This window comes from Heliangelus exortis, chromosome 1, assembly GCF_036169615.1.
Source record: "Heliangelus exortis chromosome 1, bHelExo1.hap1, whole genome shotgun sequence".
Taxonomy (NCBI): domain Eukaryota; kingdom Metazoa; phylum Chordata; class Aves; order Apodiformes; family Trochilidae; genus Heliangelus; species Heliangelus exortis.
In genome coordinates, this window is record NC_092422.1 from 137,582,659 (window position 1) to 137,610,477 (window position 27,819).

Below are 27,819 nucleotides of genomic sequence, written 5' to 3' on the forward strand. Positions count from 1 at the left end.
TCTGAAGTAACCAATTACTCAAGCTGCACATTCCTAAATAGTAAATCTGATGCTGAAATAAATCCAATGCAACCCAAATAATTTTTTGTAGAATATTTTTATTATTATATTGACAATCTCAGTTAAATTAACCTGGGCAGCTCAAGAACCAAGGAATAAATCTTTTTCCTGCACTACATACAGTACTGGGAGGGGGGAAACAAACTTGGAAAAACTTTATTTTCTGTTGAGAAGATAAAAGTTTCAATTACCACTTTGTAAGGTATGTACGCCATAGGAAACAATGGGACATTAAAAACTATCTGAATTCTAATTTTGGGGGGATACTTACTAATGAGTAAACACTGCTTGACAGTCCTGTTGAGGAGAGGAGAGGAGAGGAGAGGAGAGGAGAGGAGAGGAGAGGAGAGGAGAGGAGAGGAGAGGAGAGGAGAGGAGAGGAGAGGAGAGGAGAGGAGAGGAGAGGAGAGGAGAGGAGAGGAGAGGAGAGGAGAGGAGAGGAGAGGAGAGGAGAGGAGAGGAGAGGAGAGGAGAGGAGAGGAGAGGAGAGGAGAGTGGCTGGGAGGTATTTTTCTGGGTGGGGACTGCTAACAATTACTACTTGCTGTGATGCTTTCTCTTATCTTTGCAGACTTGGAGTGACTGGCTGTAAGGGATTTATTCATTGCCCTGGTTCCAGGCTCTTCTGGTAGCTATTGATTCAGGAAGCCAAGAAGCAGAGCGGGAAAGGCAGGAATGTGCTCCATAGCATTTCCCCTCGTGTGTTTATAAAGTGTGGTGGGGGGTAAAAACCCGCAAGGCTTAAAGGGCACGTGGGCTGTGGTGCAAGGCTGCTTTGTGGGTGCAAGTAAAGGAGACAGAGATGCTTGTGGCTCATAGATTTGCATTTGAGGTTTTCAGGTTCCTTTGCCATGTGCCATATGCCAGCAGGCTTTGAAGCAGGCTGACAAAGATCTTCAGCTATAAAAGTGCACCTACACATATGTGCATCTAAATGCAAGCACACACTTTCTTTACCTACAGAAACTGCTGGGAGGATCAGGAGAGACTCTGTCTTTAATAAGCCCCTTGTCCAGCTCCTTATGCCATTGCCAGCCTGCCCCTAAGGCTGCTGTGGTTCCACATTCCCAGAGGTGATTGCCAAACCCTGGGTGCTCTGGCTGCTTGCACTATTTGCTGTTGCAGCAAGGTGTTGCTGGATGGATTTTTTTTCCAGCTGCAGCCCTTGGAGTATCTGTGTTAAAGGACACAGAAGAGTTTGCATCAAGTGATGCAAAAGCAGTTAAACATGATTCAGAGCTGCTGGGGCTGGAATCTTCAATTGTCTTTTACAGTCTCAAGGATTAGTGATTATGGCCTGTCTCCTGAAGATATTATGAATATAGTGAGATAGAGAGTGCTGATATGAAAGAAAGCAAATGTTCATCTGTTTTCCAGTGCTCTGGAAGCAGAATCACTTCTAATATCAATAGAGAAGCAGAGTTCATGTAACAAGTTCATAAAAAATAGTGGATTTTATTTAGAAGAGTTTGGATTTTTCATCTCAAGTCACCTGGCAAGGTGTTTCTCCTTTGTCCATTTTCTGTGCATGATTTTTTTGCAGTTTATGGCAATCAGCTGCACTATTTCTGCAAACAATTTTAACTGTAAACAAGTCCTGCTTTTCCACTGCTCCCAAATTCATAATTCCTAACACTTCATTGGTGAATGGCCTAAGTGGTAAAAATGTAATTGTTCCCTGACTGAAAAATTTAAGATTCTTCCATGTACTCAACACTTACATGCACAGACATGAATGAACACACAGACTCACACATGAATGTAGATAATTTACCATAAAAAATGAAGCTCAGTACTAAATTCAGCACCCTAAATTCAGCACCATCTGTGTTTTAATGCACCCTTCTCCCTTGTCTTAAAGGGATTCTGAAGCATGGGTTTAAAAGTCCTGTGTTCAAGTGATAGAAACAGGAAAAATATGTCATTGTTAATTTAAAAAGGGCCTTTGTCTTGTCTTTGACTCTGCTGAGGACAAATCCAGGGTCCCTTCAGAAAACAAGAAGCAGAAGCAAAATCATGTGCAAATAATGAAAGAATCATTGCAGGCTGTTTAGGAGGGAGGATCTGGGAAGTGGGGAATGTGTTCACAGGCATTGTTTGCTGCTGGTGTTCACAATGCTTTTTGTCATCTGTAAATGTTATTGCAATTAAAAACTGGCTCAGCCAAATGAAGTGAATCAGACAGTGCTTATTTACAAGAATATTTGGAATGAATAGTTGGCATAATATCTGAAGGCTGACAGTTATGAAACCTCCTTCTTTTGCAGAGGTCTTTTGCATCTATTTATAATATTCCTTTACTGGCCAGTCAAAACATGAACTTTTTTCCCCAGCTATGAATGTAGCATTCTCCAGTACATACACATATGTGATCATAAGCATGATATACTTAAGTATTGCTTACAGGAAACCCACAGGATGAAACAAGTGTGTGTTTCTACCCTGGGGGGATTTATACCAGACTCCCTCCTTTGCCTGTCACAGAATGCATCTCCAAGCCAGCACAAAAATCAAATTCCCAGGACTGAAGGTAATAACATTTTTCCCCCTTTAACATCGAAATATAAAATGGATCCCACAAGAGGGAGCTAGAAAACAAATAATCTTTCATGAAGCAGGCTATTAAACTCTTGACAGGATAAAGTGAAGGCAGTGCTATGTGGGTCTCTTATCAATCAGAAGAGGTGTCTACACTGCCAGTTTGAACTGGCTCCCACTACGAGGGCTCTTTGTTGTATGGGAACATCAAGTCGTGCTTCAGGGCTTTGTAAAGACTGACAAATGATTCAGCCCAAGCGTCTTTCTGGTGCCCCTTGGACTGAGCAGCCCTGTAGGCTGTGTAGACCATGGTCAGTACTGTCCTTTCAAAGTCTTCTTTCTCCAGGGCCCTTGGGTAGGAAGACAGCCTGCTACTCAGCCGGCGAATCTCTGTGATGCTCTTGGGGATAATCTCGTTGCAGATAGTGTCAAATTCTGCAGCCTTCCTCAGTGAAGCAAGCTCCTCATCTTTGATGGAGATTCTCTGACTTTTGTCAATGTCAAGTTCAGCTAAAAGAAACTGGTACAAAATCAGAACACAGAAAGCTATTTATCTTCTCCGAGAGACTCTAGGCAAAGTAAATATGAATTAGCAACATTAGGTCCTTTATTTTAGGTCAAATGGAGATGAAACTCTCATAGCATTGCCTATCAGTGGGACAGACCAGAAAGCCTTTATGTAAATGTTGGACTTCTGTGTCACCTACCTGGGAAAACTGGAAATAGGCTTTGGTGAAAGGAGAGAGGAAAAAGAAAAAGCAGATAGTACTTTGTTGCCTGAAATGGGCATGGGTTGGTGCTGGTGCCATGTAGGGATTAGAGAGACGGAGACAGCAGTGCAGCTGGGAGAAGACATTTATCCCCCCAGGAAACAGTGGTGGCCTAGGTCACCACTGGGAAAGCACAACAGTGGCTTCCCAGCAAATCTCCCCTGTTTGCAAATCAAATCCCAGTTCCTCAGGGTGTGGGATAAATAGATTTGACCCATACAGCTTCTTCAGGTAGGCCTCAGCTAACCATACGACATTGTTCTAGACTGCATTATATCTGCAGTCGCCACTGCTGTGATGCAGGGGACCTGAATCATTTTGAAGTGAAATGTTCATGCCCTTGGGTTTACTTTGCAAGGACTGATGCTCGTGGTTTTAATGATTTTAACAAATAATTTTGGACTGAGACTTAGACCGAAGAATTTAGATGCACTGTGTTGTTAATAGGTAAATGTTTTGGAAGAAAGAATTTTTTAGTGGAAAATCATTTGCTCAGGCTTTCATTTTTTCTGTCAATGAGCTAGAACCCACACTTGAAGTACTGTGCTAAAAAAAAACATGTCATATATATGCCTGTTCCCTCCCTTCTGGTGAGCTATTACATAGCCGGGAATGCACATGCTGCTGGGATGAGTAAAAGTGACTGGAAGACAGCTAATGGAGGGTAGGGGTCCAGTACTGACCAGTAGGGACAGTAACCCCAGTCTTGGTTGGGGCTTAAGGTACCAACTGCTCCCAGATACTGACCTCATAAAGCAGGACCACATCTTCCAGTGAGTTTTGTAGCACTGGGTTAAGGAAAGCAGCTGAGGACCTCTTGAATCTCTGAGCAGCTGGGAAAAGCATAGCTGGAAAATAAGAATGGGAAAAGAGAGGTTCCATAGGGTAGCAAACACTCAAAAGAGGAATTACTTTTTAATAGTAGATTCAACCAAAGAACGGACTCTTTCAGACTTACTGTGCAATATGACTTCTCCTGTTAAATGAAATGGGCTATAAAGTAAGTGAAGTAATAAAACTTCACTGTGTTATAGCTAGAAACAACAAAGTTTATTGTGATCAGATATTCACTCAGCACTGTGAAGTGCACTACAGATATTGTCTTTGGGAAATGAGACAGAAAACATATGTATAGTCCTTAAACTCAGCACTCCAGTAAGGGAAAGTATTTGTGGAATATATGATCTGTACAGTCTGAAGTGTAGAAAACGACTGATCACAGGCATCTTAAAAGCTTTGAGATGCTAACTATTGCTACCTGTTAAACATGTAACTGGGTGATATTAAAAGGTTCTAGTTCCTCTCAGAGCAGAGGAGCAAAACACATTTTTGTTTAGTATTTTGTGTATATGATTTAGATTTTGATGTTTAGGTAACCATAGTTTGGATTTGTTGGATTTTTTTAAAACTCAGGATCTGGAAGTGCTTTTTAAAACTGTACTTGAATTACTATTAGTGCATTTCTCCAAAAACTTCACTTCTCAACTTTAAATTTTGTTTACTAATGGATACATTTGGGAACCGGTTTAAAGAAAGGGAAAAAAACCCCCACCTTTTGAGAGGCACAGACTAAATGCAGTCCTGTTTTCTGGCCTGTTGCCAACTGTTGACTTAGTTAGAATTTGACTTGTTAATGATATTTAAGTTCAAGTAATGCAAGGAGAAAGAAACCAGGCCCTCAGAGATTGTGTTAATTAGGACCTTTACCATTTTGCATAAGGAAAGTTAATTGGGATAAAACTAGGTATGAAGTAATTCATACTTGACCCAGAAATGGGTATTTGGCCTTGAATTCACTGGGGAATATAGTATAGGTTAAATAGTTTGGTGAATTGCAATAAAAACTTCATCCAGTTACTGCTATGTGTAAATGCATCCTGCAGGGATGGGTTTCAGTCATTTTGATAAGACCCCTAAAGAACTAGGTGCATCCTATTGGATCCATGGAAATTTAGACTAAAACTTGCTTAAATAACCAAATTTTACATGCAGGTTACATGACTAAAAACCTGAAGGAAAGAATGTACCTAGTGAAAGAAGAGAGGTGTTGAAAAGGACTTGGTCTCTGCAGTAGCCTTTCCCCAGCATGATACCTTTACCACCCAAGCACCTTCTCTGGCCCAGATTTTGGGGAGTTTTGGGGAAGGTCAGAAGACCCCTGTACATTTTGGTCTTTGAGAGTGTTTGCCTGACTGACCACTGGCAGCTGGACCTCCACCCATTTTCTGCTGCTCACCCAACTTTCTTAGAGCTTTGCTGAAACCTACTGCTGAGACTATTCCATCTTCTGCTCTTTGAGCAAGAATTTTCAGAAATGCAGCTGAGTGCATGCGAAGCACTTGAAACTTCAGGCACTAATTGCTGAATAATTAAAACTTTTATTACGGGGCAATTAAAACTCTAATTACCAGGCATCTGGCAGAAATCCAGTTCATAATGTTGACAGTTCATTTTTATCTGTTTTAGATATTTTTTCATTAAAAACATCCTCAGGGTGCAGTGTACCTTTACATACACATATGGTTTATATCTCAAATATTCCCTGGTCCATGGAAAAGGTGTCTATGGCTCCTCTCATCAGTGCTGTCATCCTTGTTGTCATCACACTGATTGCTTTTAGGATTCAGGCCAAGAAAAGATTCCTACCACTGAGTTGAGCTAGTAGTCATCAGATTCAGTCTATAGCCACTCACCCAGAAAAGCCTCAGTGAAGGACTTGCACAAAAATTACTGCTGTATTATTGATTTAGTAATGACCCTCTTGCTGAATCACAGGTAATATCTCAGAAAGCATCTGGGTTTTCCTATCTAGCTGTTCCCAAGATGACAGGTATTAGGTTAGGAGATTCAAAGGGACCAGAGCCTGAGCTGCTATATTGTGAGAAAGGACTTTATCTGAGTATCAGAAGCATGACATCCTCTGGGAGGACGAGGCTAGAGCTGACTCCCCGATTTTGTTGTCTTGTTACCAAAAGATATCAAACTTTTTTTACATTTCTTAGGAAGTCTACTCATAAACCCTTTCATAGCTTATTTGTATTTGTCATGGTGATCTGATTTTCCTGATCCACATTTTGTTTCAGTCCTTCACTTTCTCCCTCTTCTCTCTCTTCTATGTTCAAACCCTTCCACCATCACTCCCTGCACAGCCCTCCCCAGGCATTCACAAGTTTCTCTGCAATTGTGTGAGCATTCAAAGCAAACACTCTCTGATTTTTATTGCACTGACTTAACACACATGTAAATTAAGCATCAAAGCTGAGATAGAAATATATTTGCAGCCAGTTGCTGAATTTAGTGATTGCAAATTCCACTTTAAATTTTTCTGCTGACTTCTTCATCTTTTTATTTCCATCTCTGACATTAGAGGAGTATTGCTGTGACTTACTAGTTCACTGTAGATCTATCAAGCAGTTATGTCATAAGAAGATGCAGAGCAATGTGCCTCATTTTATTGTGATGTTGCAGCCAATTCATTTCAATGGCAGTAGCCATGAATGTCTGAGGAGCAGAGATCACTAATCAGTATTGACAGAGAAAGCCCAGTCCAGTGATTTCTGAAGTCAGTGGAGAGCCTCCTACTGATTTATTGTTTTCACTTCTCTTACAAATGTGTCAAGATGTGGGTACTTCTGTCCTAAGGGCTGAACAGTCACATAACAAAAAGCTTATGATCCATAGAGATGAGCTAGGAAAAGCAAGGTTTTGATTATCTGTACTGAAAACATTTTCTACTATATATCTGCATACTATCAGGCTGATACTTTTCCAAATCCCTTCTTCAGAGAGTCTTTAAGAGTGCTTCCTGATCTGACCTCCATCATTGCCCTCTGAGGCCTCGGGGCTGGAGGTGGATAGGACAAGTGTGTCTGAGTGCAACCACCAACTCTCAGCCCACCTGCCTGACCCTAAGCATCCTCATCCTGTGCCCTGGAGTGCACCACTGCTTGCGCCTGGAGCTAGTTGGTAGTCAGCAAGTTTAGTCCTAAGGGCAGCTAAAAATGCCCTTTAAAATGTGGTGAAGGAGTCCCTGTTTTCTGCATTACTCACAAGAGTCCATCTTGTCTCCTACAGCTCTATTGATGCAACTCCATCTCTCCCTAAGGACTAGCAAGGTTATTAAAAAAAAGCTGAAGCTGTATTTGCCAACTTCTTGGCCTGCTTCTATTGAACTCATGACAGCTTAGAAATGTCTTTAGTGTTTAAATGTAACATCACATCTGAAGCTGAAAATATTTTAATTTTAAAAATGCTTTCATCTTTTTCAAGAATTGTGCCAGAATTTTCTGGACCTCATCAGCCATGTGATAAACACTTGTGATCCTCTCCCAGGTTTTCCATGCAGTTTCACTGGTGAGAGTACAGATGTAGGTTTTGTTTCCCAGTCCACACCCCTGCTGATAATTTCCCAATAGCTTCCTGTGATGTGTTTGCTCAATAAGAGAGCATAGCTGCAGAAATGCTCAATTCCTTGTGCATCATCAACGTCCTTTTCTGTTCCTATGAAAAGGTATGAAGCCAAGAGCATCAATCAGGCCCTGTGCAGACAGTTGCTCCAAAACACACACAGCTCCCTGGAGCTCCAGGACATGAACACAATTAAACTGGGGTCATGACTCAGTAGGAATTATTTTGATTGACTTCAGGGGCATGGAAAATGGTTATCTTTTTGTTGCAGAGGAATTCCTTTCATGAAGGACAGGAGGAACCGAAGAACAAGAAAGACTTATGGGCTAAAACTCCTGACTCTGTGCAAAGGAAAGCAAAGGATACTCAGCTGTTGTCACAGGGAAAAGAACTGGCCCAGCTGAGGGCATCCTATAAGCCAGATTCAGTCAGCAGACTGCCAGTTGTGTTCTCCTGTCTTAGGTTACCAGTGTCTGACTCTAAAGAAACTCCTGAAAGTAAATTTTTGCACATCAGTGGCTTCCTGGGCCCAGCCCTCTGTTTCTGGAAGTGCAGGGCAGGGAATGGTCACACAGGCAGCAGCATTTCCTGTTCAGTGATGAATCTAAAAAAGAAAAAATTCTTTCTGGAACTCCTTTGCATGTTTGCTGGTGTCAAGATTTAGTACTGGGCTGGAAACTGAATTAATCCAGTTGTAACAGGGATGAATAGGGCTCTGCAAAACTCTGTCCTTTCAGACCACCACAACCATCTTTATACTGCAAGTTCACAAGCACCCCTTAGTAGTGAGAAAGTGTTACAAGCTCAGCAGTACACCCAGCTTGATTCCTCACAGCAAAGGTTTCTCTTTCCTGCTTGAAGCTTTTGAAGTCAGGTCTCTTAGATCTAAACAGAAAGAAGTTCATGAATCCTAAATTATAATGACAGAGATTTTTCTCTGGCTTTATCTTCTTGATAGAGCAGGGAGTAAAAGTGTTTACTACAAATTAGATTGTTTACTACAAAATGGGAGTTCGTTAGCCTATGGAAACACATATACATACTGCCCTCTTAATGAAAGGAAAATTTGCAGCTTCACAGGTTATTTTTCATGAAGGCATGGTAAATATGTAAAATGTTTTCTATAAATTCGTTGACTATTGTTGCTTTGTTCTGTTCTATAACAAGACCAGAGAAACATTTGAATTACACTCCAGTGGTGCAAGAGTCTCCTGGAACAGATACATAACCCTTACAAGCTTGTTATTGGAGGTTATGCTGGTTCCACTAATGAGATGGAAATTTTCCTTGTGTTATGACATTTTTCTCTCACCTGCCTGGAATTTCCACTAAATGGATTCAGCACACCCAGAAGCTCTTGTCAAGAGAAGATACCTGTTGACAATATGGTGTCAACTATGACAATGGCACTGACTTCTTTGAAAGATGAAGATGGTTCTTCAAGATGAGTTCACGCCAAGGGAAATAAACTCAGCACTGTCCACAAGGTGATTTGATGGACAGACACAGCAGCCATTAGAATGCCATGTAAGAACTATGAGTAATCTAGCCTTGCTGAAGCTACTTTGCTGCAGAGACTGCTGGCCAGTTCCTAGAAGTCATATATGTCATTGTTGCTTTGGATCTTAAGGCAAATGCCTGAAATATTCACAGGAGGATTTTCTTTAATGGCACAGGGGAAGCATTGCTTTGAACTCAGTGCCTGCATTTCAACTTGGTCACGCACTGCAGAAGAGAATAGGATGTGAGCATCAGCATTTGCATACCCGTGATACAGGCTTTTTGTTTCATGTTTTTCTTTGATCATTTTGCTTCTGAGAGTTTACAAGAAGACCAGAAGGGCATTTTATGTGTAAAAAGTCCTTTTTCTGTCAGAGGACCCTTTTGATGGATACTTATGCTGAGCTGATCCATTGCTGGAGTAACAACTCACTATACCAAATTTACTGCCTCAGGCTAACTGTGAAACGTGTGTCCTTACCACCAACAAAAGTCACTATCTTGCTTCTCCGAGCAGCTACCTGACTTGTGCCTACAGCAGATTTGGTACCAGAAACTTTTCTTCCTCCAGGGTAAAGTGGCATTGACCTATGAGAAGCATGTTGTGAATGTGAAATTAGTAACGTAAAAAACTACAGTGTTAGTAACCATTGATATTATTGATTTAGTAATGCAGTTATGCTTAGTAATCCCATGCTTCTTTACTTCTTGTCCTGCACTTGCCTCATCTCCAGGAGGATGCACGTTCACTATCTGCAAGGTTTTTGTCCTGCCCTGGGCCTGCAACAGCTGCCAGGGCAGAACCTGATCTTCGGCTGTCCCTGCGACAGAGCGTGCTCAGGCACAGCTCCTCTGTGCTTCCTGCTGTTTCTGCTTACCTGGTACAAAACTGCTACATTGGAAATGGTTGAACACTTTGGCCAGTCACAGGAGAAATGGAAAGAATGGGAAGCTGGAGAGAGACTAAAATGAATAAAATAAGGGAAACACACAGAGAAACCTGGAAAGACAAGAAAAAGTTACTGTAATGCTACATGCTGGCTTCTGAAACTTGCAATAGAATTACAGTTACTCACACAAGTAGCTCCCATGACAGCAAGTGCAATGCAAAGGCTTGTGTACTCCAGCTTTAATGTATTTAAATCTCCATTCTTGGGAGATCAAATCTCAAAGCCCCTCAGGAGAACACAGCAGAGAGATGGAGTAGAATTTCTAATCACAAACCATGAGCTAACACATTTTTAAAAGCAGCTACCAAGAGAATTTGCCTCTTTACTTTCAGCTCTGTAGAGGTAATGGCCTCTTAGAGGTAATTTACCTGTTGGGTAAAAATGAGAACAGACATTTGCTTCATCTTTAGTGATAAAAAGAACGCTCAAAAGAAAAAAGTTCCGTCAATGGAGATGTAGGAAGTAGATCTCCCTAAGAAAGTTGGTAACAGTCTGTTCATACAGAAAACACCCAAAACACTTAGAATTAATAACAGATTGTATTCAGTTCCTTATTTCATAACAGAATCCATTTTTTGAAAGTTATGTTTTACTGATTTATCTCCTTTTTAAAAAACAAACATTCCGAAAGGGTGTGTCAGTTCTATGATACAGAACTCACTCCAACATAGATATCTGTACTTCATTAACATCCTGAGATATGTTGATTAACATGCAACAGAGTTTCTATATAAAAACTGGACGGGTAATAGCCTTTCTGGCTATTTGGCATCAGTAAGAAATGTAAAGGTCTATTAGAAAGACCAAAAAATTCCCAACAACCTTATGTTTGCAGAAACAGATATTGCTGCATCTGAGCCTGTGTTTGTGAGAGGTGAAGGATATTTTTTTTCTTCTATAATTTAAGTAAAATGTTTTCAAAAATATGACTGGCATCAACCAAATAAAATTGTCTGAGAATTTATTCCCTCAGATACAATTTCCATTATGCATTATGCAGCACTTTCACCTGTTCACAGCCTGGACCAATCTATTCTGTGTTATTTACTCTTCCCTTGGTCATAAGGAGAGGTCCACACCTGGAATTATTTATGCTCACAAAAAAAGAGATGCAGTCAGGCAAGGGAGGCCTTTAATGTGCTGGAGTAAAGTTGCTGCAGAAGGTATGGTGAGAAAAAATGCACACAGAGAAACTGAAGGAAGGGGGACATAAGTGAAATATGTTGTCATCCTTCAGCTGGCTGTCCTAATGCCAGGTTGATGATGAACACTGTATGAGCTAAGGGCAGCCATAAAAGAAAGAAATATCAACCCTGTTGATATTCACACATGTTCAACACAGAGGCCATAAGCAGTTTTGGTAAACAGGAAATTTGAAGGGGAGTTGGGAAATGAACCAGTATTTTATATCCTTGTCTGCATTATGGAGTCAATTCTCCTTCCCTTTCTGTGGTTTTTTGTAACAGCCCTTATACAAGGGGAAGATACAAAGTAATCTTAAATCAGCACATTTGAAAGTCTTTCTTTCAAGTGAACAAGTGAAAAGACATAGTGCTGATGATCCAATGTAATAAAGTTTCTACCAGGAAGAAGTACAAAAGGGAAGAAGTGAGGGAGGGAAAAAATAGACCTGGATGTTGCCTCAGTGCTGAGCCATGGAGAAATACTCTGAGAAGAGGGAGTAATAGAGTTGAGCAAGAGAGTGAGATCAACGGCAATCAGAGCTCTGCTTCAAAGGAAAAGATGGACCTGAAGCAGCTCCAAGAGCTCTATGCAGTGTGATATCACTGCTCTGAAAGGAAAGCCCTTCAAAACCAAATCTCTCTCTTTTCTTTTTCTGCCCTTTTTACATAAGCATCACGGAGCCCAAAGGAATGGGCTCAAGCCCTGCACCACCTTCCAGATACATATTTACACAGAGCTGAGACACTGGACACAAAGCAGAGGCTGCCAGTATTTAAGAATGGCCTCTTTACATTTCGTTGTACTTTCTTTTTTTAGCCAGGATTTCTTGGTTTCCTGGCAGGCAAAGACATCTCAGTAGCTAGGGTTTTGCTGAGGCTGACCTAATCACAGCTGCAGCTGCAAGGGGCAGTCCAGCATGCCTGTCCTCCAGTCAGGTTCTCCCTCCTTCCCTTTGTACTGACTCCTCTTTATGTGGCCACACAGTGAGACAAGCCAGGAATCTGTCTGGTCATAAATAAAGGGGAAAAGCAAACAAAAAAGAAAAAGAGTGGTAGCTTTTAGCTGGCTCACTCTCCATCACAGCTGCTACACCAGCAGTGCTTCTGCATGTAAGTAGCTCCCAGTGCAAGTGTGGTCCAACTACTCTTAGGACATTTGGTGAAGATTCCAGTTCTCAGATGACATAAGGATGGACATCAGCTCTCATTAGGAAAAGTAGGAATTAGGAAAAGTTTTCTCATGCCTACACAGCCCTGATCTAGCCACCAAATTCACAGGCTCTTCTCTGTGGATGGCCACCTCAACTAGTATTGCTCCTGTTAGATGTGAGGATTGGCTGCAGGACCACTGCAGCTAAGCACTTCTTTTCCCTCTATGCTTACATTCCCCTGAACTTTTAACAGAGTAAATTCAACTGGCATAAAGGATATCTAAAATTGGTCTGAAGAGTGAATGGTGAGAGAAGAATCAAAGGTCCAGTTTGAACCACAGACCATGTTACTGCTAATTGAACAGTCCTGTGCTGAATTACCCTGTGAGAAGTGTCCCACTGAGATCATGGAGCTGTTAGTTGAGGTGAAGAAAACCAGAAGAAATAGCTGGGGATACTGGAATTATTCACTTAAGCCATCTGTGATTAGTTTAACTAACAAGTTGATGATAGACCTATGAACTTATTGATCTTATTGCTCTTATGGCATACTATTTATTATTTAATTTATTTATTATTTCATTTATGTATGAAAGGCACATATAATGGCACAACAAGCTATTCCTTTAAATTCACTAGGTATCAATACTGCAGCTCAAAACTGAGAGGGAATAAACATTATGTTGGCCATTTTTTTCCCTCTCAGATTAGAAAGAACAAGAATTGTCTTACCCTTTCTTTCAGATCCCATCTGAGTTGAAATAAATTGCTAGGAGAATAAATTAATCCTAGTTTTCTGCTTCCTTTGCTTTGGGATGTCACTTGTTCTTCAAAAAGAGGGAAACCCCAGCTGCCTTTCCAGCTGTTCATTTGGGCTCCAAATGTCAGTGCACCTGCTGTTGGTTTTCTAAATGACATGAATCTGTACTGAATAGAGAAAGTGTAAAAGTCAGCCTTGCACAATAAATAAAATGCAGGAGGATACTGGGTCCTTTTTTGTGAGGAAATTAGTTATTTTTGGAGACAATGACTCTTCAAAACATTGTATGTTTTCTGGTAATGGTGATAAAAACAATCTGAGAAAGTAACCCAGAGCTGAAGATAAACTCAGGTAATGGACTGGTGCATTTTTTGCCACCTGAGCCAACCATAAAGGGTGAAAACATTCAGGCTGTGTCCCTGGATAAGAACCAGGGGAACCACAGATCTCCCTGGAGCAGCGTAAGAGGGTCACCATGGGAAGACATCTACTTTGCCAAATTCATACCTGCATGAATACCTGGGCCCCATTATATTGATTCCTGCATCTGCATGAGAATAATATTTTAAGATTAATGAAATTCAAACACAACCATCCACAAAATCTAACCATTGGCTTTCATTGTGTGAAGATCCAAAGGTGGGCCAAGACAGTCTTTATGATATTGCTGTAAAAATAGCAAAGAAATACAAAGGAAGAATGCAAAAATGCATTATTTTTATAGCTGCCTTCTCCATTACACAGATACACATATGGAATTTCCATTTTGCAAAGCTGTCATTTTCCCCCTGTTGCTCGTTATTTCATGCTCTCCTAAAATCTGACTATCCCTAGAGTTTTCAAGTTTCACAGACTGCTGAAATAAAGCTGAGGCTGATGTATAACTGGATTCACCATTAAATACAGAAAGCCCTGCCAGAACCTTGAGTATTGCAAATTGCTGAAGGCAGCTGGACATATTGGATGAAGCCCTCAGATGACCTGAGCTGGCACCACCAGCCCTGTGATGCTGCTCTGTGGACAGCCAGGTAACAGAGAGACCTGTGCTGTGGAAGTCATGCTTGAGCTCAGGGGGGAGAGAAGGTGGGTAGAGTCAGGCTTACAGAAATCTTATAGCCAACAAAATGACTCAGATACCATGTTTTCTGAGGAGTGGGACCTGAAAGCACAAAATGTTGACAGTTTCTCCTGAAGCTGATGGAAATTCCAATCTCAATGTCTTTTGCTGCTGCTGTTCCTGCTGCTACAGATGCATCTCTCAATGGCTTCCAGCCCAAGAGGACCTTGCCAGTTTATCCTGTGTATTTGGCTCAGTGCTGTTCTTTCTTACCATACATTCTCTTCTCCTGGAATCTTTTGAGCTGAACATGTAAAATAGATTTTGGCACACAATAAAGTTGTCTTTGTAAATGTTTAAGGAAAAAAATGTCACTGACTTCATTCTCTAAATTTAGGAAGAATAAACCTGGAGAAAGGGAGGAAGACTTGATTTCCAGTGCAAACATCTAGGATGTCGCTGACTTAAACCAGCTAGGAGTTTATTTTTCAATAATGACTCCTCTGTGCATGGGGACTGGTAAAGAAGACATCATTACCATGGAGAAACACTTTAGATAACCTCCTGTGATAGTCATGTTGTAAATGTCAACCTGTCTTTTCCTGGATTTTATCTTTCTTCTTACTAGTTCAACTTGCATAATGAAATATGCTTGCTTAGAAAAAATTTTGCCAGCATGTATGCACTTTGAGGGTTGTCATTATAGGCTTCTAATGAAAAATCTTTTTGTCAATATGCCATCTGTTGTCTTATGCCTAGAGAAGCACTACTTGCAAATGTACAATTCATTGATAATTCTGCATGACACTTCTTCCTCAGCTTGGCAGTGATGGTGATCTCTCAGATAAGCATATAGAAATCATCTGGTTATGAACGTGTTGTTGATACTCACTTCATCTTTATATGACTTTCTTTTGTCATGTTAGGGGAATTTTGTTACTGGTCTTTGGCCTATAGGTAAGAGGTCTGAAATGTTGGAACACATGACTTATGATTTTCGGGGTAGACTGAGGCAGGGACTACTTGTCACCCTATTTATATATCTAAATGCTGGCTCCAGTAATTATAAGTTCTATTTTGACCTCTGAGCAGTGCTCAGATATTAATGATGAAGAAGAGTCCAAGCTAGCTTGTCATGGTCCAGCCCCTGAGACACACTGGATTAGTAACTCCTACCCATTGCATTGGGCTACAGAAAGAGGGTGGTGTGAGTACTTGTTTGTTTTGAAAGGGATGCTTAAAAGGTGATTTATAACTTTGCTTAAATAATGCATGCACTCCTTTGTCAACAAAAGCACCCATAAGGAAATGTATCTGAAAACAGATAAGTAAACCACAGTATGTTCAAGCAGCTACTCCCAGCTGAATTGCTGTGAGAAGGACAAGTCCCCTGCCCCACCTCAGCAGACATTCAGGGGATGCTGGGGTCCAGCCTTGGGTTCAGCTGTATTCCTATACAGAGGCATCAGGGGAGATACATCTGCTCCTTTGACACTTTATTTATTATTTGGCAGTGTGAATTCAACCAGGAGTGAAAAGCTCTTGGTGGATGTAATAGATGGGACTGAAATGCCAGCTGGACATTTTATACACTTCCATCTTTCATCATGTAAATAGAAGGGAAAGAAAGCTATATAGTATTTAAGACATGCTGAGTTGGTTACTTTCACCTCATGGGCAAATCTGTGCAAGTAGAAACTGAGTTGTTTGCCTCGATTGTGGTATTTAAGTGTCCCTGTATGTTCCTCTGGAGAATATATGTGCACACTGTTCAACTTTGGAGTTCACTTCAGCTGGACCAGGCTGGCCGTGAGCAGCATTCATGAAGGTGGGAGCTGGCCTTACTGGATGTTGCTAGATTGATAGTCTATGGCACATGTAGCTAGTCATTAAGGGTTTGAAGGGCATCCAGAATTTCCCAGCAAATGTCCAACAGCCTGCTCCCTCAATACAATATCTGGCTAGAAAAGGAGTCTCTTTCTAGGGAAGTAAAATTTCTTATGGTATCCCAAACACTCAGCTATTTACCAGGCAGGCTCTTTAAATACAGACTTCTTCATCATCTGGAGCCCTCAGTGTCTTCCCACTGTGAACATCAGCAAGACAAGTCCCTAATCTGTGTGACTGCCAGCTCGTGACTGCCTCGTCTTTCTCAGTGTCAGTGCTAAACATCCTCATCCTCCCCCTCAGCTCCCTGCTTTCCTGGAGGATTTCCTCCAGCCACCACATGCAGCATTGCCCAGACCTCAGCCCAGTGACTGCTGCCTTCCCTCTGTGCAGCAGGGTTGGTTTTAGGGAGAGATGAGCCACAGTGAGAGACAGAGACCTGGTACCAGAGGGCAGGAGGGCTAAATAATGCAGATAAAACCCTAAAGCCTAGAACTGAAAGCAGGTTTTGGCTGGTTTTGATGGTTAACAGAGGACAACTGGTATCCATGCATCAAAACTGAGACCCTTTGAGATGCACTCAGGTACTCTGCTTCCTGTTCATTTCATCCTGGCTTCTCCCAGGCATCCTATGTGGAAGCAGAGCCATTTATTATTCTCCTTCTGCTGGAGAGCTCAACATGATGGTCCCACACTAACATTTGCCACTGGAGCCTAACTGGGGCTGATTGTACCTGGGTTTCATTGGTTGTATCTGATTCCTGTTATGGGACTCTGCCATGTGGAAAAATCTTTGGGAACTTTTCTATCCTTGTATCATTGAGTAACCAGTTCAGCTTTAGATTTTCTAAGTACAACAAATCACAGTAAGTCAGCCCCTCTGAGCTGTTAAAAACCATGCTGGTAAAAAGCAACAAAAAAAGTGTTATATAGTTTTCTATCATTAGACTTGATACCTTCCAAAACATTCTGCTAAATTGGCATGGCAGTCCAGAAAACCAGAAGTTGCTGTGACTATGAGTAATGAATGGCTTCACTTAACACATACTGTACTATATCAGGATGTCTACAAGTAGTGTTTAACTGGAAATGGAGTTTATTCAGTGCCAAGCCATGAACAATTGCAGTAAATAAAAATGAGGCATTCCTTGAATGTTTTTTATTTGAGGAGGGAGCTGCAGACATGAACAGTTCCCTCAGAAATAAAATCTATGTTTGACAAATCCATTTCGTAAGCAATTATTTTGTGTTTCTTCAAAGACAGGCAGAAACAAAAATTTAATGTCATGGCTGTGAGCATTATGAAAATAAGGGGGACTGAGGACTTGCAGAACTTGATCCATTCCTCCAGGGACTGATAGGAGAAAAAGGGACTTGTGCAGCTGGGGCTCTGTTACTCTGACTGATAACAACGGGAAAGCTCAACTGGTATCAGTGGGAATTTATGTAGCCTCATAGTCCTGTAAATAAAGCAAGTTTCCAATAAAACAGGTTCTTTTTTGGGCAGTGGAAAGATTTATTTTTCATGCCAGCATAGCTGAGAAAGCTCAAAGGGAGGGGAAAAAAAAAAAAAGTAAAGAAAAAGATGTGCAGACCTTGACATATTGCTGATTCAGTAGCCATAACTTTAATTTTTATGCTGTGACTCGTGGTAAATTGCCCAGAGTAGTGTATCTCAATACTCTGCTGTTATGAGAGGCTGGTGGGAACCAGAGTGAAACACAAGTCCTTCCTATGGGAGAAAAAGGCAGTGACAGCTCCAGAGAAATGCAATTTGCTTTAGTCTTTTCCATACACAATTATCACACTTTTTCTCTCTCCACACTTTTCCTTTCTCTTTCTTTTTTCCTCTCATTCATACTACGTTCCTGTCATTTACCATTTTTACTTCCAGCTTTTTCTCTCTTCTTTCCCAGCATCTCTTCCTTGTGTCTTTGCCTTTCTTGTCTCCCCCTCTGGGCCTCAAATGAACCCTGCCAGATCGGAAAGTCGGCACTCTTTCCAAGACAGAGATTAGAACCATCGGCTCTGTTTGGGCCATACCACCACATGCCAAGTGGATGGAGGTGACAAAATCCTGATATTCTGGCTCACAATAGATACTCCCATCCAGTTCAATGCAGTTTATTCTCTTAGGCAAAACAATAACCCAATTAACAATAACAATTAGGAAAACCTAACCCAAGTGTTCTTCTTCAGTGTCATACCAGAATGTGGGGAGCGGCATCACAAAGGCATCACAGAAGACTCTGTGCATTTGGGTCTCTGACTTTAGTGCAGCACTGCCCTTCCCATTCTCCCATTTCCTCCCAAATAACATTTAAGCTTTGAACAACTTATTTTCCCCTTTCTCAGCAACTTTTTTTCAGCTACCTACCTGGCTGCTCTGAGCAGAGGCTCCGCGAGCTTGGAGCCTGGCTCCTGGCTGGTGACCTGTTTCCCTGTGGCTGGGGAGGAATTTCCAGAGGAGGAGTGGTATGCATGATGACCTCAGGGGAACCAGGGAACTGCCAAACCTAACCAGCAAACTGAGCCAGGAAAGGCCCACATATGCTTTCAGCAGAGGAAAGGAATGCTTGTGGAAACTGGAAATAGTGGAGTTTATTTAACTCTGCTCATCTCCTCCTCACATTTCTCCTATTCTCAAGCCCAGTCCTGGGCTTGCTCTGACAGAAGTACTGGGATAGAGAGACAAGAGGAACCAGGTTATTGCTCAGGGGGAATGAAAAGAGTTATCAGCTAAGGGTTAGAAACTGAATAAGCAGGGGAGACCTGAGACTTGTGGTGCAGACTCAGACTAGTTTAATGTCTCTGTTCTAGGAAGTACGCTGCAGGGGATATATTGTAGAGCTGCCCTACCAATAGCCAAATAAAACAGGATTTGGGGGTAATGAGAGACACAGAAACAACAGAGGCATATAGGATCCCTTCATCTTCTTGCTTGCCTTCCAGTGGGAGAGAAAAACCCATAGGTGACTGTTCCCCTTGGTGACTTTTGTCTCTGTTATGTGCAGCTTATCCTGAGGTTGTTGTTTTTAGTATTTGTGGGGTTTTTTGTTTGTTTTTTTTTCTTTTTGTGATGCTTTGGTATGTTTCCTCCTCTGCTTCTCACTCTCATCTATCTGTGAATTTGGCCTGCATGAGCTTCATTTTGAGTGCCATTTTACTAAAAAACATTTTAACCAACGAAATAACGAGTTTGAGCTAGAAACTCTAAAAAATCCGGGTTTACTATAGGAAGCCAAATTCCAAATTATGACTGGATTGAAGCCTCACTCCTGGGAGTGTCTCAAACTTCAGGCACTAATTTTTGTTGGTGCTGGTCTGCACATTTCAATGCTTTTAAACTTAAAGCAAGGAGCAGACTGGTTTACCCACTTCAAACCAAGACCGTTCACATCTCACTGTCCATGAGTCCACGTACCCAGCTACTTTTTCTACATCTTGGGTTGACTTGGCTTCCTTCAACAGGGCCACAGAGATGCACAGAGAGACTCCAGACTTTTGCAGAGCCCCATTTCAAGGTGAGTGCAGGTAGGTAAGAACCAGTCCGTGTTCATTTTCAGCACCCTAGGCTGGCCCCATTGGTCCTGCCTTGCCTTGAACCCGAGTATAGAGACTGAGTGCAAAGTTAATTCCTCCACCGTTCAACACTTTAACTCAGCAATTTACATCTTGCCTGCCACTATTTGAGTAATCAGAGCTTCTGCAGGCTGGTGATGTTCATTAAGACCTGCTAGCTTGGCTTTTGATGACAATGTACTATTAAGTCCTGAGACAATTTCTTTCTGCCTGAGATCTACCCTAAGAAAATAAGAAAAGCACTTTATGCTTCAGAAACTGAATAAACAAAAAAATCACCACTACTATCAACATGTACGACTACACATCCTGAAAAGATCTGGGGCAACTGATTTAATTACTACTCTATGCCTCTCTATTAAAAAAATTGCTAACATTTTCTCTCCTTAATCCATCAAAAGTTCTTCAGAGAAGGAAAGATTCTTTCACTGTGTGTCTGCATAATGCCAGGTAGCACTGGCGTCTCTGAGCCCAGCAACTGAATATAGAAAACCAGAAGGGGACTAGTAGAGTGTTCCACAGTCTTTGCATGTGTTCATGAGTTATTTCATCCATAACAAAGATGCTTCACCTATGGAAGGGAACACTGGTTTAATAGAATGCAGTGAAGTAGTTATTAAAGGTAAGGTGAAGGCAGCTATTCCCATGTGAAGGTGTAGGGAGGGGTTTGAAAGGAGGAGGTGCTTCTGAGCTGGATTTAGGGTGGGATATGAGGACTCTTGTGTAAACTAATCTAGATTCCATGACTGCTCTATACCTGAGGCTGAAGTAAAAAGATAGGAAACTATAGCATAAAGGAATCCTAAAAAAATGACCAGAGTCACAGAAGAAGTCTTACTGACCTCCCAGTCCCCAGTTCTGGGACAGAGCTGGGATCGCCGAGAAGATTTTACTGGTGCCATTTTCTGTTCATAGTTCTCACTTAGTCTAGCACATATCAAAGAGAAAACAATTTTACCACAAGTGTCTTCCTTTTGTTGCTTACACAGATTTCCTCAAGCCTGTCTAGCTCCTTTCTCTTTTTAACTTTGGATTCCATCAAACAGTTTATGACTGTATGAGCTGTAAGCTTTATCCATTTTTTGTCTGCTTCCTGCGGTGTAAAGAGCTTCAGAATCACTTGGATACTTCTTTGTGAACAGCATGACTGCTTTTATAGAGTACAATAGCCATCTGTGATCTAAAGTAAAATGTGGAAGCTTCTATAATCTGTCCTATCTATGATCTCATCACAGTTTAGCATCATTGCCCTAGAAGAGATTATACACTTTGATTTTTCTTTTTAACATCCTTAGTATGTCTTTCACTTTCAAGTACCCACTGTGATTTCTGATTCAGGGATCATCCTCCATGTAGGTTAAATTAATCAAGTCTGCCCCTGAAAGGAGCAACTGGAGAATGAGAACATGCTGAGATATCAGAGTCAGAAGCAATGTGACCATACAAAGCACCGTGGCACTGGGTCCAACCAGGTAATCCCTGTCGAAATGCAGAGCTCATTCCCTTCAGCAAATGCCATGCAGAAGCACTGCCCTGAGGTGACACCAGATAGAGTCCCTTCACTGTCCTACATCATGCAGGGGGAGCAGCTTGCTTTGGCCCTGGCTCTATGATCTCTACTCCACACAGGGTTGTGCCATGTATCCTAGTTGCTTCTTTCATTCATTAATTCCCAAATATTTTCCAAACTTACTTGAAAACATATTTTTGTCTTTGCTTCTTTCTAAGGTCTTAAAGGACAGAAAATATTCTTCTTATGCCTCCTTCCTGCTACTTACAGTGTAGGACAATTTGGGTTTTAAGGATCTATTTTTAGGTATATGACATACATTTATACACATCTCTTTTACAGCACTTTGGAAAAGAATTCAGGAAGTGAAAGCAGAGGTATATAAATTGCCTTCTTAAAGTCATCCACCTGAAAATCTAATTCCTCTGGATTTCACTCCCAGATTACCCTTTAGGAAGTGCCTCCCTCTCTTTAGAAGTATAGTTTCCATACTTGGTGCATTAATAATTTACATGAGGCAAATAAATACTCAGACTAGAGGATTCCAGCCTATAAACGTGCATCCCCAGAAACTGGTGCAGAGTTATGGAACAAGCTTAGTGTAGGTGGGAAAAACCTCTGCAGCAGATGGATCCAACCTTTTGCAGCTCCAGTGAGGTCGCTGGAATGGTTCCAGCAAACTGAGAAGTTGGGGCAGTTCGGGCAGTTTTCCAGGTGATTTAGTGGAACCAGAGAAAAACAAAATATTGCATTTTCTCCATAAGAAGAAATATTCTTCACACATCCAGGATTAGACAGAGTTGGCTCTGTTTCATAATATTTCATATCTTTCAGTGTTTTATGTGCACTACATAGTTTAAGAATTGGGTAAAAATGGTTTTATGGAAATGAAAGGAATTTAAATAGATACTGTTTTTAAAAAAGTTTTTGTAGCCAATCCAGCTTGTGTAATGACTTTTTGCCCTTGAACTAGACCTTTAAAATCCTTAGCATGTCCTAAATAAGCCAAGACCATAATCCAGCATATTTAAGGCATACTGGGCATACATGTGTATAGGTGTTTGACCATTTGTTTTGTAATTACATTCTGTGTTCAGGCTGCATTCCCTTTGCTTGTGCTATCCAAGGCAAAAATGTCAAACAGGTGTTACTGTCATTGGAGGAATCCCAGAAGTTGTTTGAGAAGGAAGTGCCAAGCTGTAAGGATGCAACATGAGATATAAGGAAAATAGGCAAGGGAGGTCAAAAGGTAAGGGGGTGCATAATCTCCAAGGCACATGGAACCTGGTATGTAGCAAATGATCAGAATGCACAGATCATATTAAACACTTCTACCTCATAAAAAAGACTGGCTATCTTTCTAGCAACATCCTGTTTCTTTCTCTTCTACATAGCCTTCCTTCTCCTGGTACCGAAGAACTTCCAGCTTGCTGTAACAAAGCAGCTTGCAGAAGTTGCTCATGTAGCAGCTCCTCCATCAAGATCACAAATTCAGTTTCCATAAAACTAGAGTAAATCCCAGAAGTTGGGGGGAAATCAAGGAGGATGGGCCTTCTGTTCTTCCTTCAGCAGAAAATCTCTGAAAAGAACAGTTTTCCTGATGCTATGGAACAACCATTTGACCTTCACCAAGAGACTGGGTATGAAACAATGCATGTGGACCAAATAGATCTGGATGCAACTGTAATACAGCTTTTGAGAGCTGGAAGGCCCAAGAGCACAGAACCTCAGTGGTGCTCATATAGCTAGCAGGTCCTTTTCTCACGGATGGCTGAAAAAAGTTTTACCTTCTTAGTGTCTCTGCTTTCCAGCTTTCACTGAGGGGTGAACTTTCCATTGCAGCTTCTTCTTCACAGTCCGAGAAGCCACAACCACAAGAAATCATTCAGCATCTTCACTCCCTGAGCAACCACGTAGCAAGTATGCTACTGTTTGTGTGCCATTTATTGGAATCAGGAAGCCCTTGCAGCAAATAAATTACAGCCAGCTAGCTGAGATGAAATGTGTTAATAAGGACTGTCATGGGGTTTCTCCTCAGGGAACAGTCAATTCTGAAGCTAACTTCTGCTCTCAAATGTAATAGTACTCACCAGAGCACCTTGACAGAAGCAACTTAGTGGCAAGCAGTGACACTGGCTCTAGTAACATTATTTTTTCTGTTTTCAGAGAACAGGATTTGTTCTTTGGTTTCTCCAGCAAAAAAACCCACCTCTTAAGATCTAGTATTTTTAATTGTGACCTTCAGAATTCAATATGATCCTCTACCATCACATAGGGAATATCACTCATTAGTGATGTAACATTACCTTTTCTCCCTAGATGGTTTCTTCACAAAATCTGAGAGTAGTACCATACAGCTAAGCCTACAAAAGGCTCAAGGAAATCCAACATAATAACAGTCAAATCCTTTCATCACCTCTCAGGATCTTTTTACTTTCTATTCTGAATATGTCCATCCTAGAGACCAAGCTTTGCCCGTGAATTCTGGACCAATGTCCACTGTTGAATCTATGCAGAATGAGGAGTGCATGAGATTTTTAATACAAAATGGCTGAGGGAATAAAAGAAAACACCACCAAGAAAAAAAACTCCAAACAAAAAGACCTAACAGCCAACCAACAAAAAAACCAAAAAAATAACAAAAAATAATAAAAACCCTAAAACCCATTTTCTCTGTCACAAATGTTTTGTTTTGGTTTTTGTTTGTTTATTGGTTTACTTTTTTTTTTCTTTGTTGGTGTTTTGTTTTGTTTTGTTTGTTTGTTTGTTTGTTTTCATCCACTGAAACTCACAAAATCAAAGGGAAAAGGGAGGTGGCAGTCTGGAGTTTCCACAGTCATCACAATTATGTTCATCTTTCTTCACATCTGACTTTTTTCTTTTGAGCCAAAGCTTAAATACTTGCTTAAAAGGGCTGCGCATGCCTCAGTACCCTCTAGTGAAAAAATGTAAAGCTAAATCTTATTTTATCCAATATTGATTTTTCATTTCTATTACAACCAACAACTGTTGTTTATTAAAGCATGGCCCTTTGTCCTACTGTTTTGTAAACAACCCGGACTACTAGTCAACGTGGAGATGATATGCAGGTCTGTCTTTCATTTCAGACCAGATGCTGATCTGTCTTTGTTTTTCCATTGCAAAACTCAGATCGGGAGTTGGATAAGACTTAAATGCCTGATGTTTAACCAGACAAGAGTCAGTTGACATTTGTGGAGTGAAGAAAGAGTTCTGAGTGTGCAGAATCATAGAATCATAGAATTTTCAGGGTTGGAAGGGACCTTAAAGATCATCTAGTTCCAACCCCCCTGCCATGGGCAGGGACACCTCCCATGGGCTGGAAGTTCTTCGGTACCAGGAGAAGGAAGGCTATGTAGAAGAGAAAGAAACAGGATGTTGCTAGAAAGATAGCCAGTCTTTTTTATAAGATAGAAGTGTTTAATATGATCTGTGCATTCTGATCATTTGCTACATACCAGGTTGCTCAGAGCCCCATCCAGCCTGATATTAAATACTTCCAGGGAGGGGGCTTCCACCGCCTCTCTGGGCAACCTGTGCCAGTGTCTCACCACCCTCATGGAGAACTTCTTCCTAACATCCAATCTAATTCTACCCTCCTCTAGATTGAATCCATTCCCCCTTGTCCTATCACTACCTGGCACCCTAAAAAGTCCCTCACCAGCTTTCTGGTAGGCCCCCTTCAGATACTGGAAGGCTACAATAAGGTCTCCTCAGAGCCTTCTTCTCTCCAGACAGAATAATCCCAACTCTCTCAGTCTATCTTAGTAGAAGAGGTGCTCCAGCCCTCTGATCATTGTTGTGGCTCTTCTCTGGACACACTCCAGGACATCCATGCCATTCCTATAAAAGAGTCTCCAGAACTGGACACAGGACTCCAGGCGGGGTCTCATGTAAGCAGAGTAGAGCGGGAGAGTCACCTCCCTGGACCTGCTGGCCACGCTTCTCTTGATGCAGCCAAGCATAGGGTCAGCTTTCTGGGCTGCAAGCGTACACTGATGGCTCATGTTGAACTTCTCATCCACCAGCACCCCCAAGTCCTTTTCCTCAGGGCTGCTCTCAAGCCAGTCACTGCCCATCCTGTATCACTGCTTGGGGTTGCCTCAACCCAGATGCAGGACCTCGCATGTGGTCTTGTTGAACTTCATGAGGTTGGCATGGGCACACCTCTCCAGCCTCTCAAGGTCCCTCTGGATGACAAGGGTGTGTTGTGCCTCAGTACTTCAATTTCCTTTTAGGTTTTTTAAGGATTTTTTTTTAAAAGTCAGCTATTTGGCCCTCTAGATGCTGTAGATTAGGATGGGATTAGCTGGGCTGATACATAGATAGTTTAAGGGAGTGAAGGCTCTCTGAAGTTGATATTATTGAAGTAGTCACACCTACAAAATGTTTTTGGAGCTGAATACTCCCAGCAGTTGTGGAAAAGAAATATGACTTCCTAGTCAGCAGATGTCTGTATACAATATTTTTGAGAGCTGAACTCCTTATCACAACCCAGAATGAGTCTTCTTTTCCCTCTGAAATCTATGATAACAAGCTTTGGAACTTCCAGCTTGAAAACAATCTGGTTTCTCAAAAAGACAAAACAGAGTTCTGATTTTTTCTTTTAAATATTCCTGGTGATTAAAATCAGACTTTAATGATTGCATGAATTCCTTTTAGGGATGTTTTGTTGTTATTTAATTAAAGTTGTGTATTAGCAAAAGTAGAGAACATCCTTAAATTGCATAGGGATTTTTTCATGGAATGAGCCTCCTCCCACACTCTTTTTTTTTTTTTTTTTTTTTTTTTTTCTCCTTTTCATAGGTAAGATGATCTCATTCTTTTCAAATATAGGGTTGCATTTTTTCATGTATGCATATCTAGCTTTGATCCTTCCTCTTTTTATGTGTCGTCCCTGGAAAGACACTCTGATTTACAGAATTAAGGGATTTTATTATAGCAACTGGTATCATTACCTCTGTTATACAATAAGAGAAAAGTACACGCAGGTGTAATGACTCATCCATTATCATCCAGGAGGCTGATGGAAAAGCTGGGGAAAGAACCTGCTATAATGAGTCTCAGTAAGCCCACCTTAACACCTTAACAATAAAGCATTCATAAAGCAGAGTTGCATAGCTCTTCATTGCTTTATTCAACCTTTGCCTCCCTTACAAAATCAAAACCAAACCCAAATAGAAAACTATAAAGAAGCCAGCTGACTTGAGGAAGACATGAGAGATGGGAATGGGGAGAGGAGCATCTGAATGCTTGATTTTTTAACAGACTCCCATCCCTTTAAATATCTGTGAGTTTCAATATCAAAACCAAAGAAATCTTTTGGGAGGTGCTTCCTTTCTCCACTTCCAGCAGCTACTGAACCCTTGCCAAATACCAGAGGAGAGAATAAAACAGAAAATGGAACGGACATCATCACTAGCTTTTAACCTCACATCTCCTTTGCAATTCAGTAGTCCCAAAATATTTCACATGTTGCTGTCACACTCTTGAACACAAATGTTTCACAAGTATGTATTGCCATATTGTCAGCTGAAGCCTGATAACATTACAGGTAGCTTTCCCTATGTTGTATGTGCTATTCTGTCAGAGTAAGGTCACAGGCATTCCTAGACACCTTGCACAGTCCAGGCATCGCTGTGTTTACTATTACCAAGTATCTCCCTGGTGGTGCAGAGTATTGTGCCACCTGTGACTGCAAAGGCTTTGGCTTGAAAAATTCATGACCTATAATTTTTCTTAACTCAGAAGAAGAAGGAGAGAGAAAGGAAAAAGTGAGAAAATAAAGTAGCTCTTGTTCTTGGGATATTTTATATTTCTATTTGTGTTATAGTAGACTACATATATATTTTACCTTTATGCAATTATACATATGTATTTTTCTGTACATCTATAAAATTATTTAGCTGACCTGTTTAACGGAGAAAAAGAATTTCAGAGTTGTGAGGGACAAATGTTAAATATATATATGTGTGTGTGTGTGTATACATATATATAATGTAACATCATTCCAGACCAAATCTACAAACTCAAATTTTTCTCTTAAATAGTTTTTTGTGTTTAAATCTTACCTCTGCTCCATCTGCGAGTCACAGTGGCATGAGCACTGTAATAGAACAGCAGCAGCAGCAAAGTCTTCCAAAGCATCCTTCTCTTTAAAATACGTTATGTCTAACTATGTATAGTACTTTTTTTAATTTCCTACCTCCTTTCTTTTCAGGAATAAATCAATGGCTTTCCTCTCCCCCTCCCCCTTTGAAGGAGAACCTGTCTGTTCTTCTGAGTACAGCTGAAGTCAGTGTACAGCTCCTTTCCCAAACCAAGTCTCCTCGGGATCAGGAAACTTACTTTCACAGACAGACTTTGTTTTTATCCACATCTGGAATGACTCATGGTGCATGTGAGTTTGCTGGCAGCTGTGTGAATAAATATCATTACATTTTTT

General features: G+C 41.1%; 1 protein-coding gene across 1 annotated transcript; it reads right to left on the reverse strand.

Annotated features, from left to right (window-relative positions):
• Positions 1 to 465: 465 nt before the first annotated feature.
• On the reverse strand, positions 466 to 27,775 carry FAM180A (family with sequence similarity 180 member A). The gene is made up of 3 exons (XM_071726979.1): positions 27,446 to 27,775; positions 4,116 to 4,216; positions 466 to 3,118 (listed from the first exon to the last, which is right to left on the reverse strand). Exons 1-3 carry the CDS (start codon positions 27,519 to 27,521, stop codon positions 2,777 to 2,779), a joined length of 519 nt encoding a protein of 172 aa, XP_071583080.1. The 5' UTR covers positions 27,522 to 27,775; the 3' UTR covers positions 466 to 2,776.
• Positions 27,776 to 27,819: the final 44 nt, after the last annotated feature.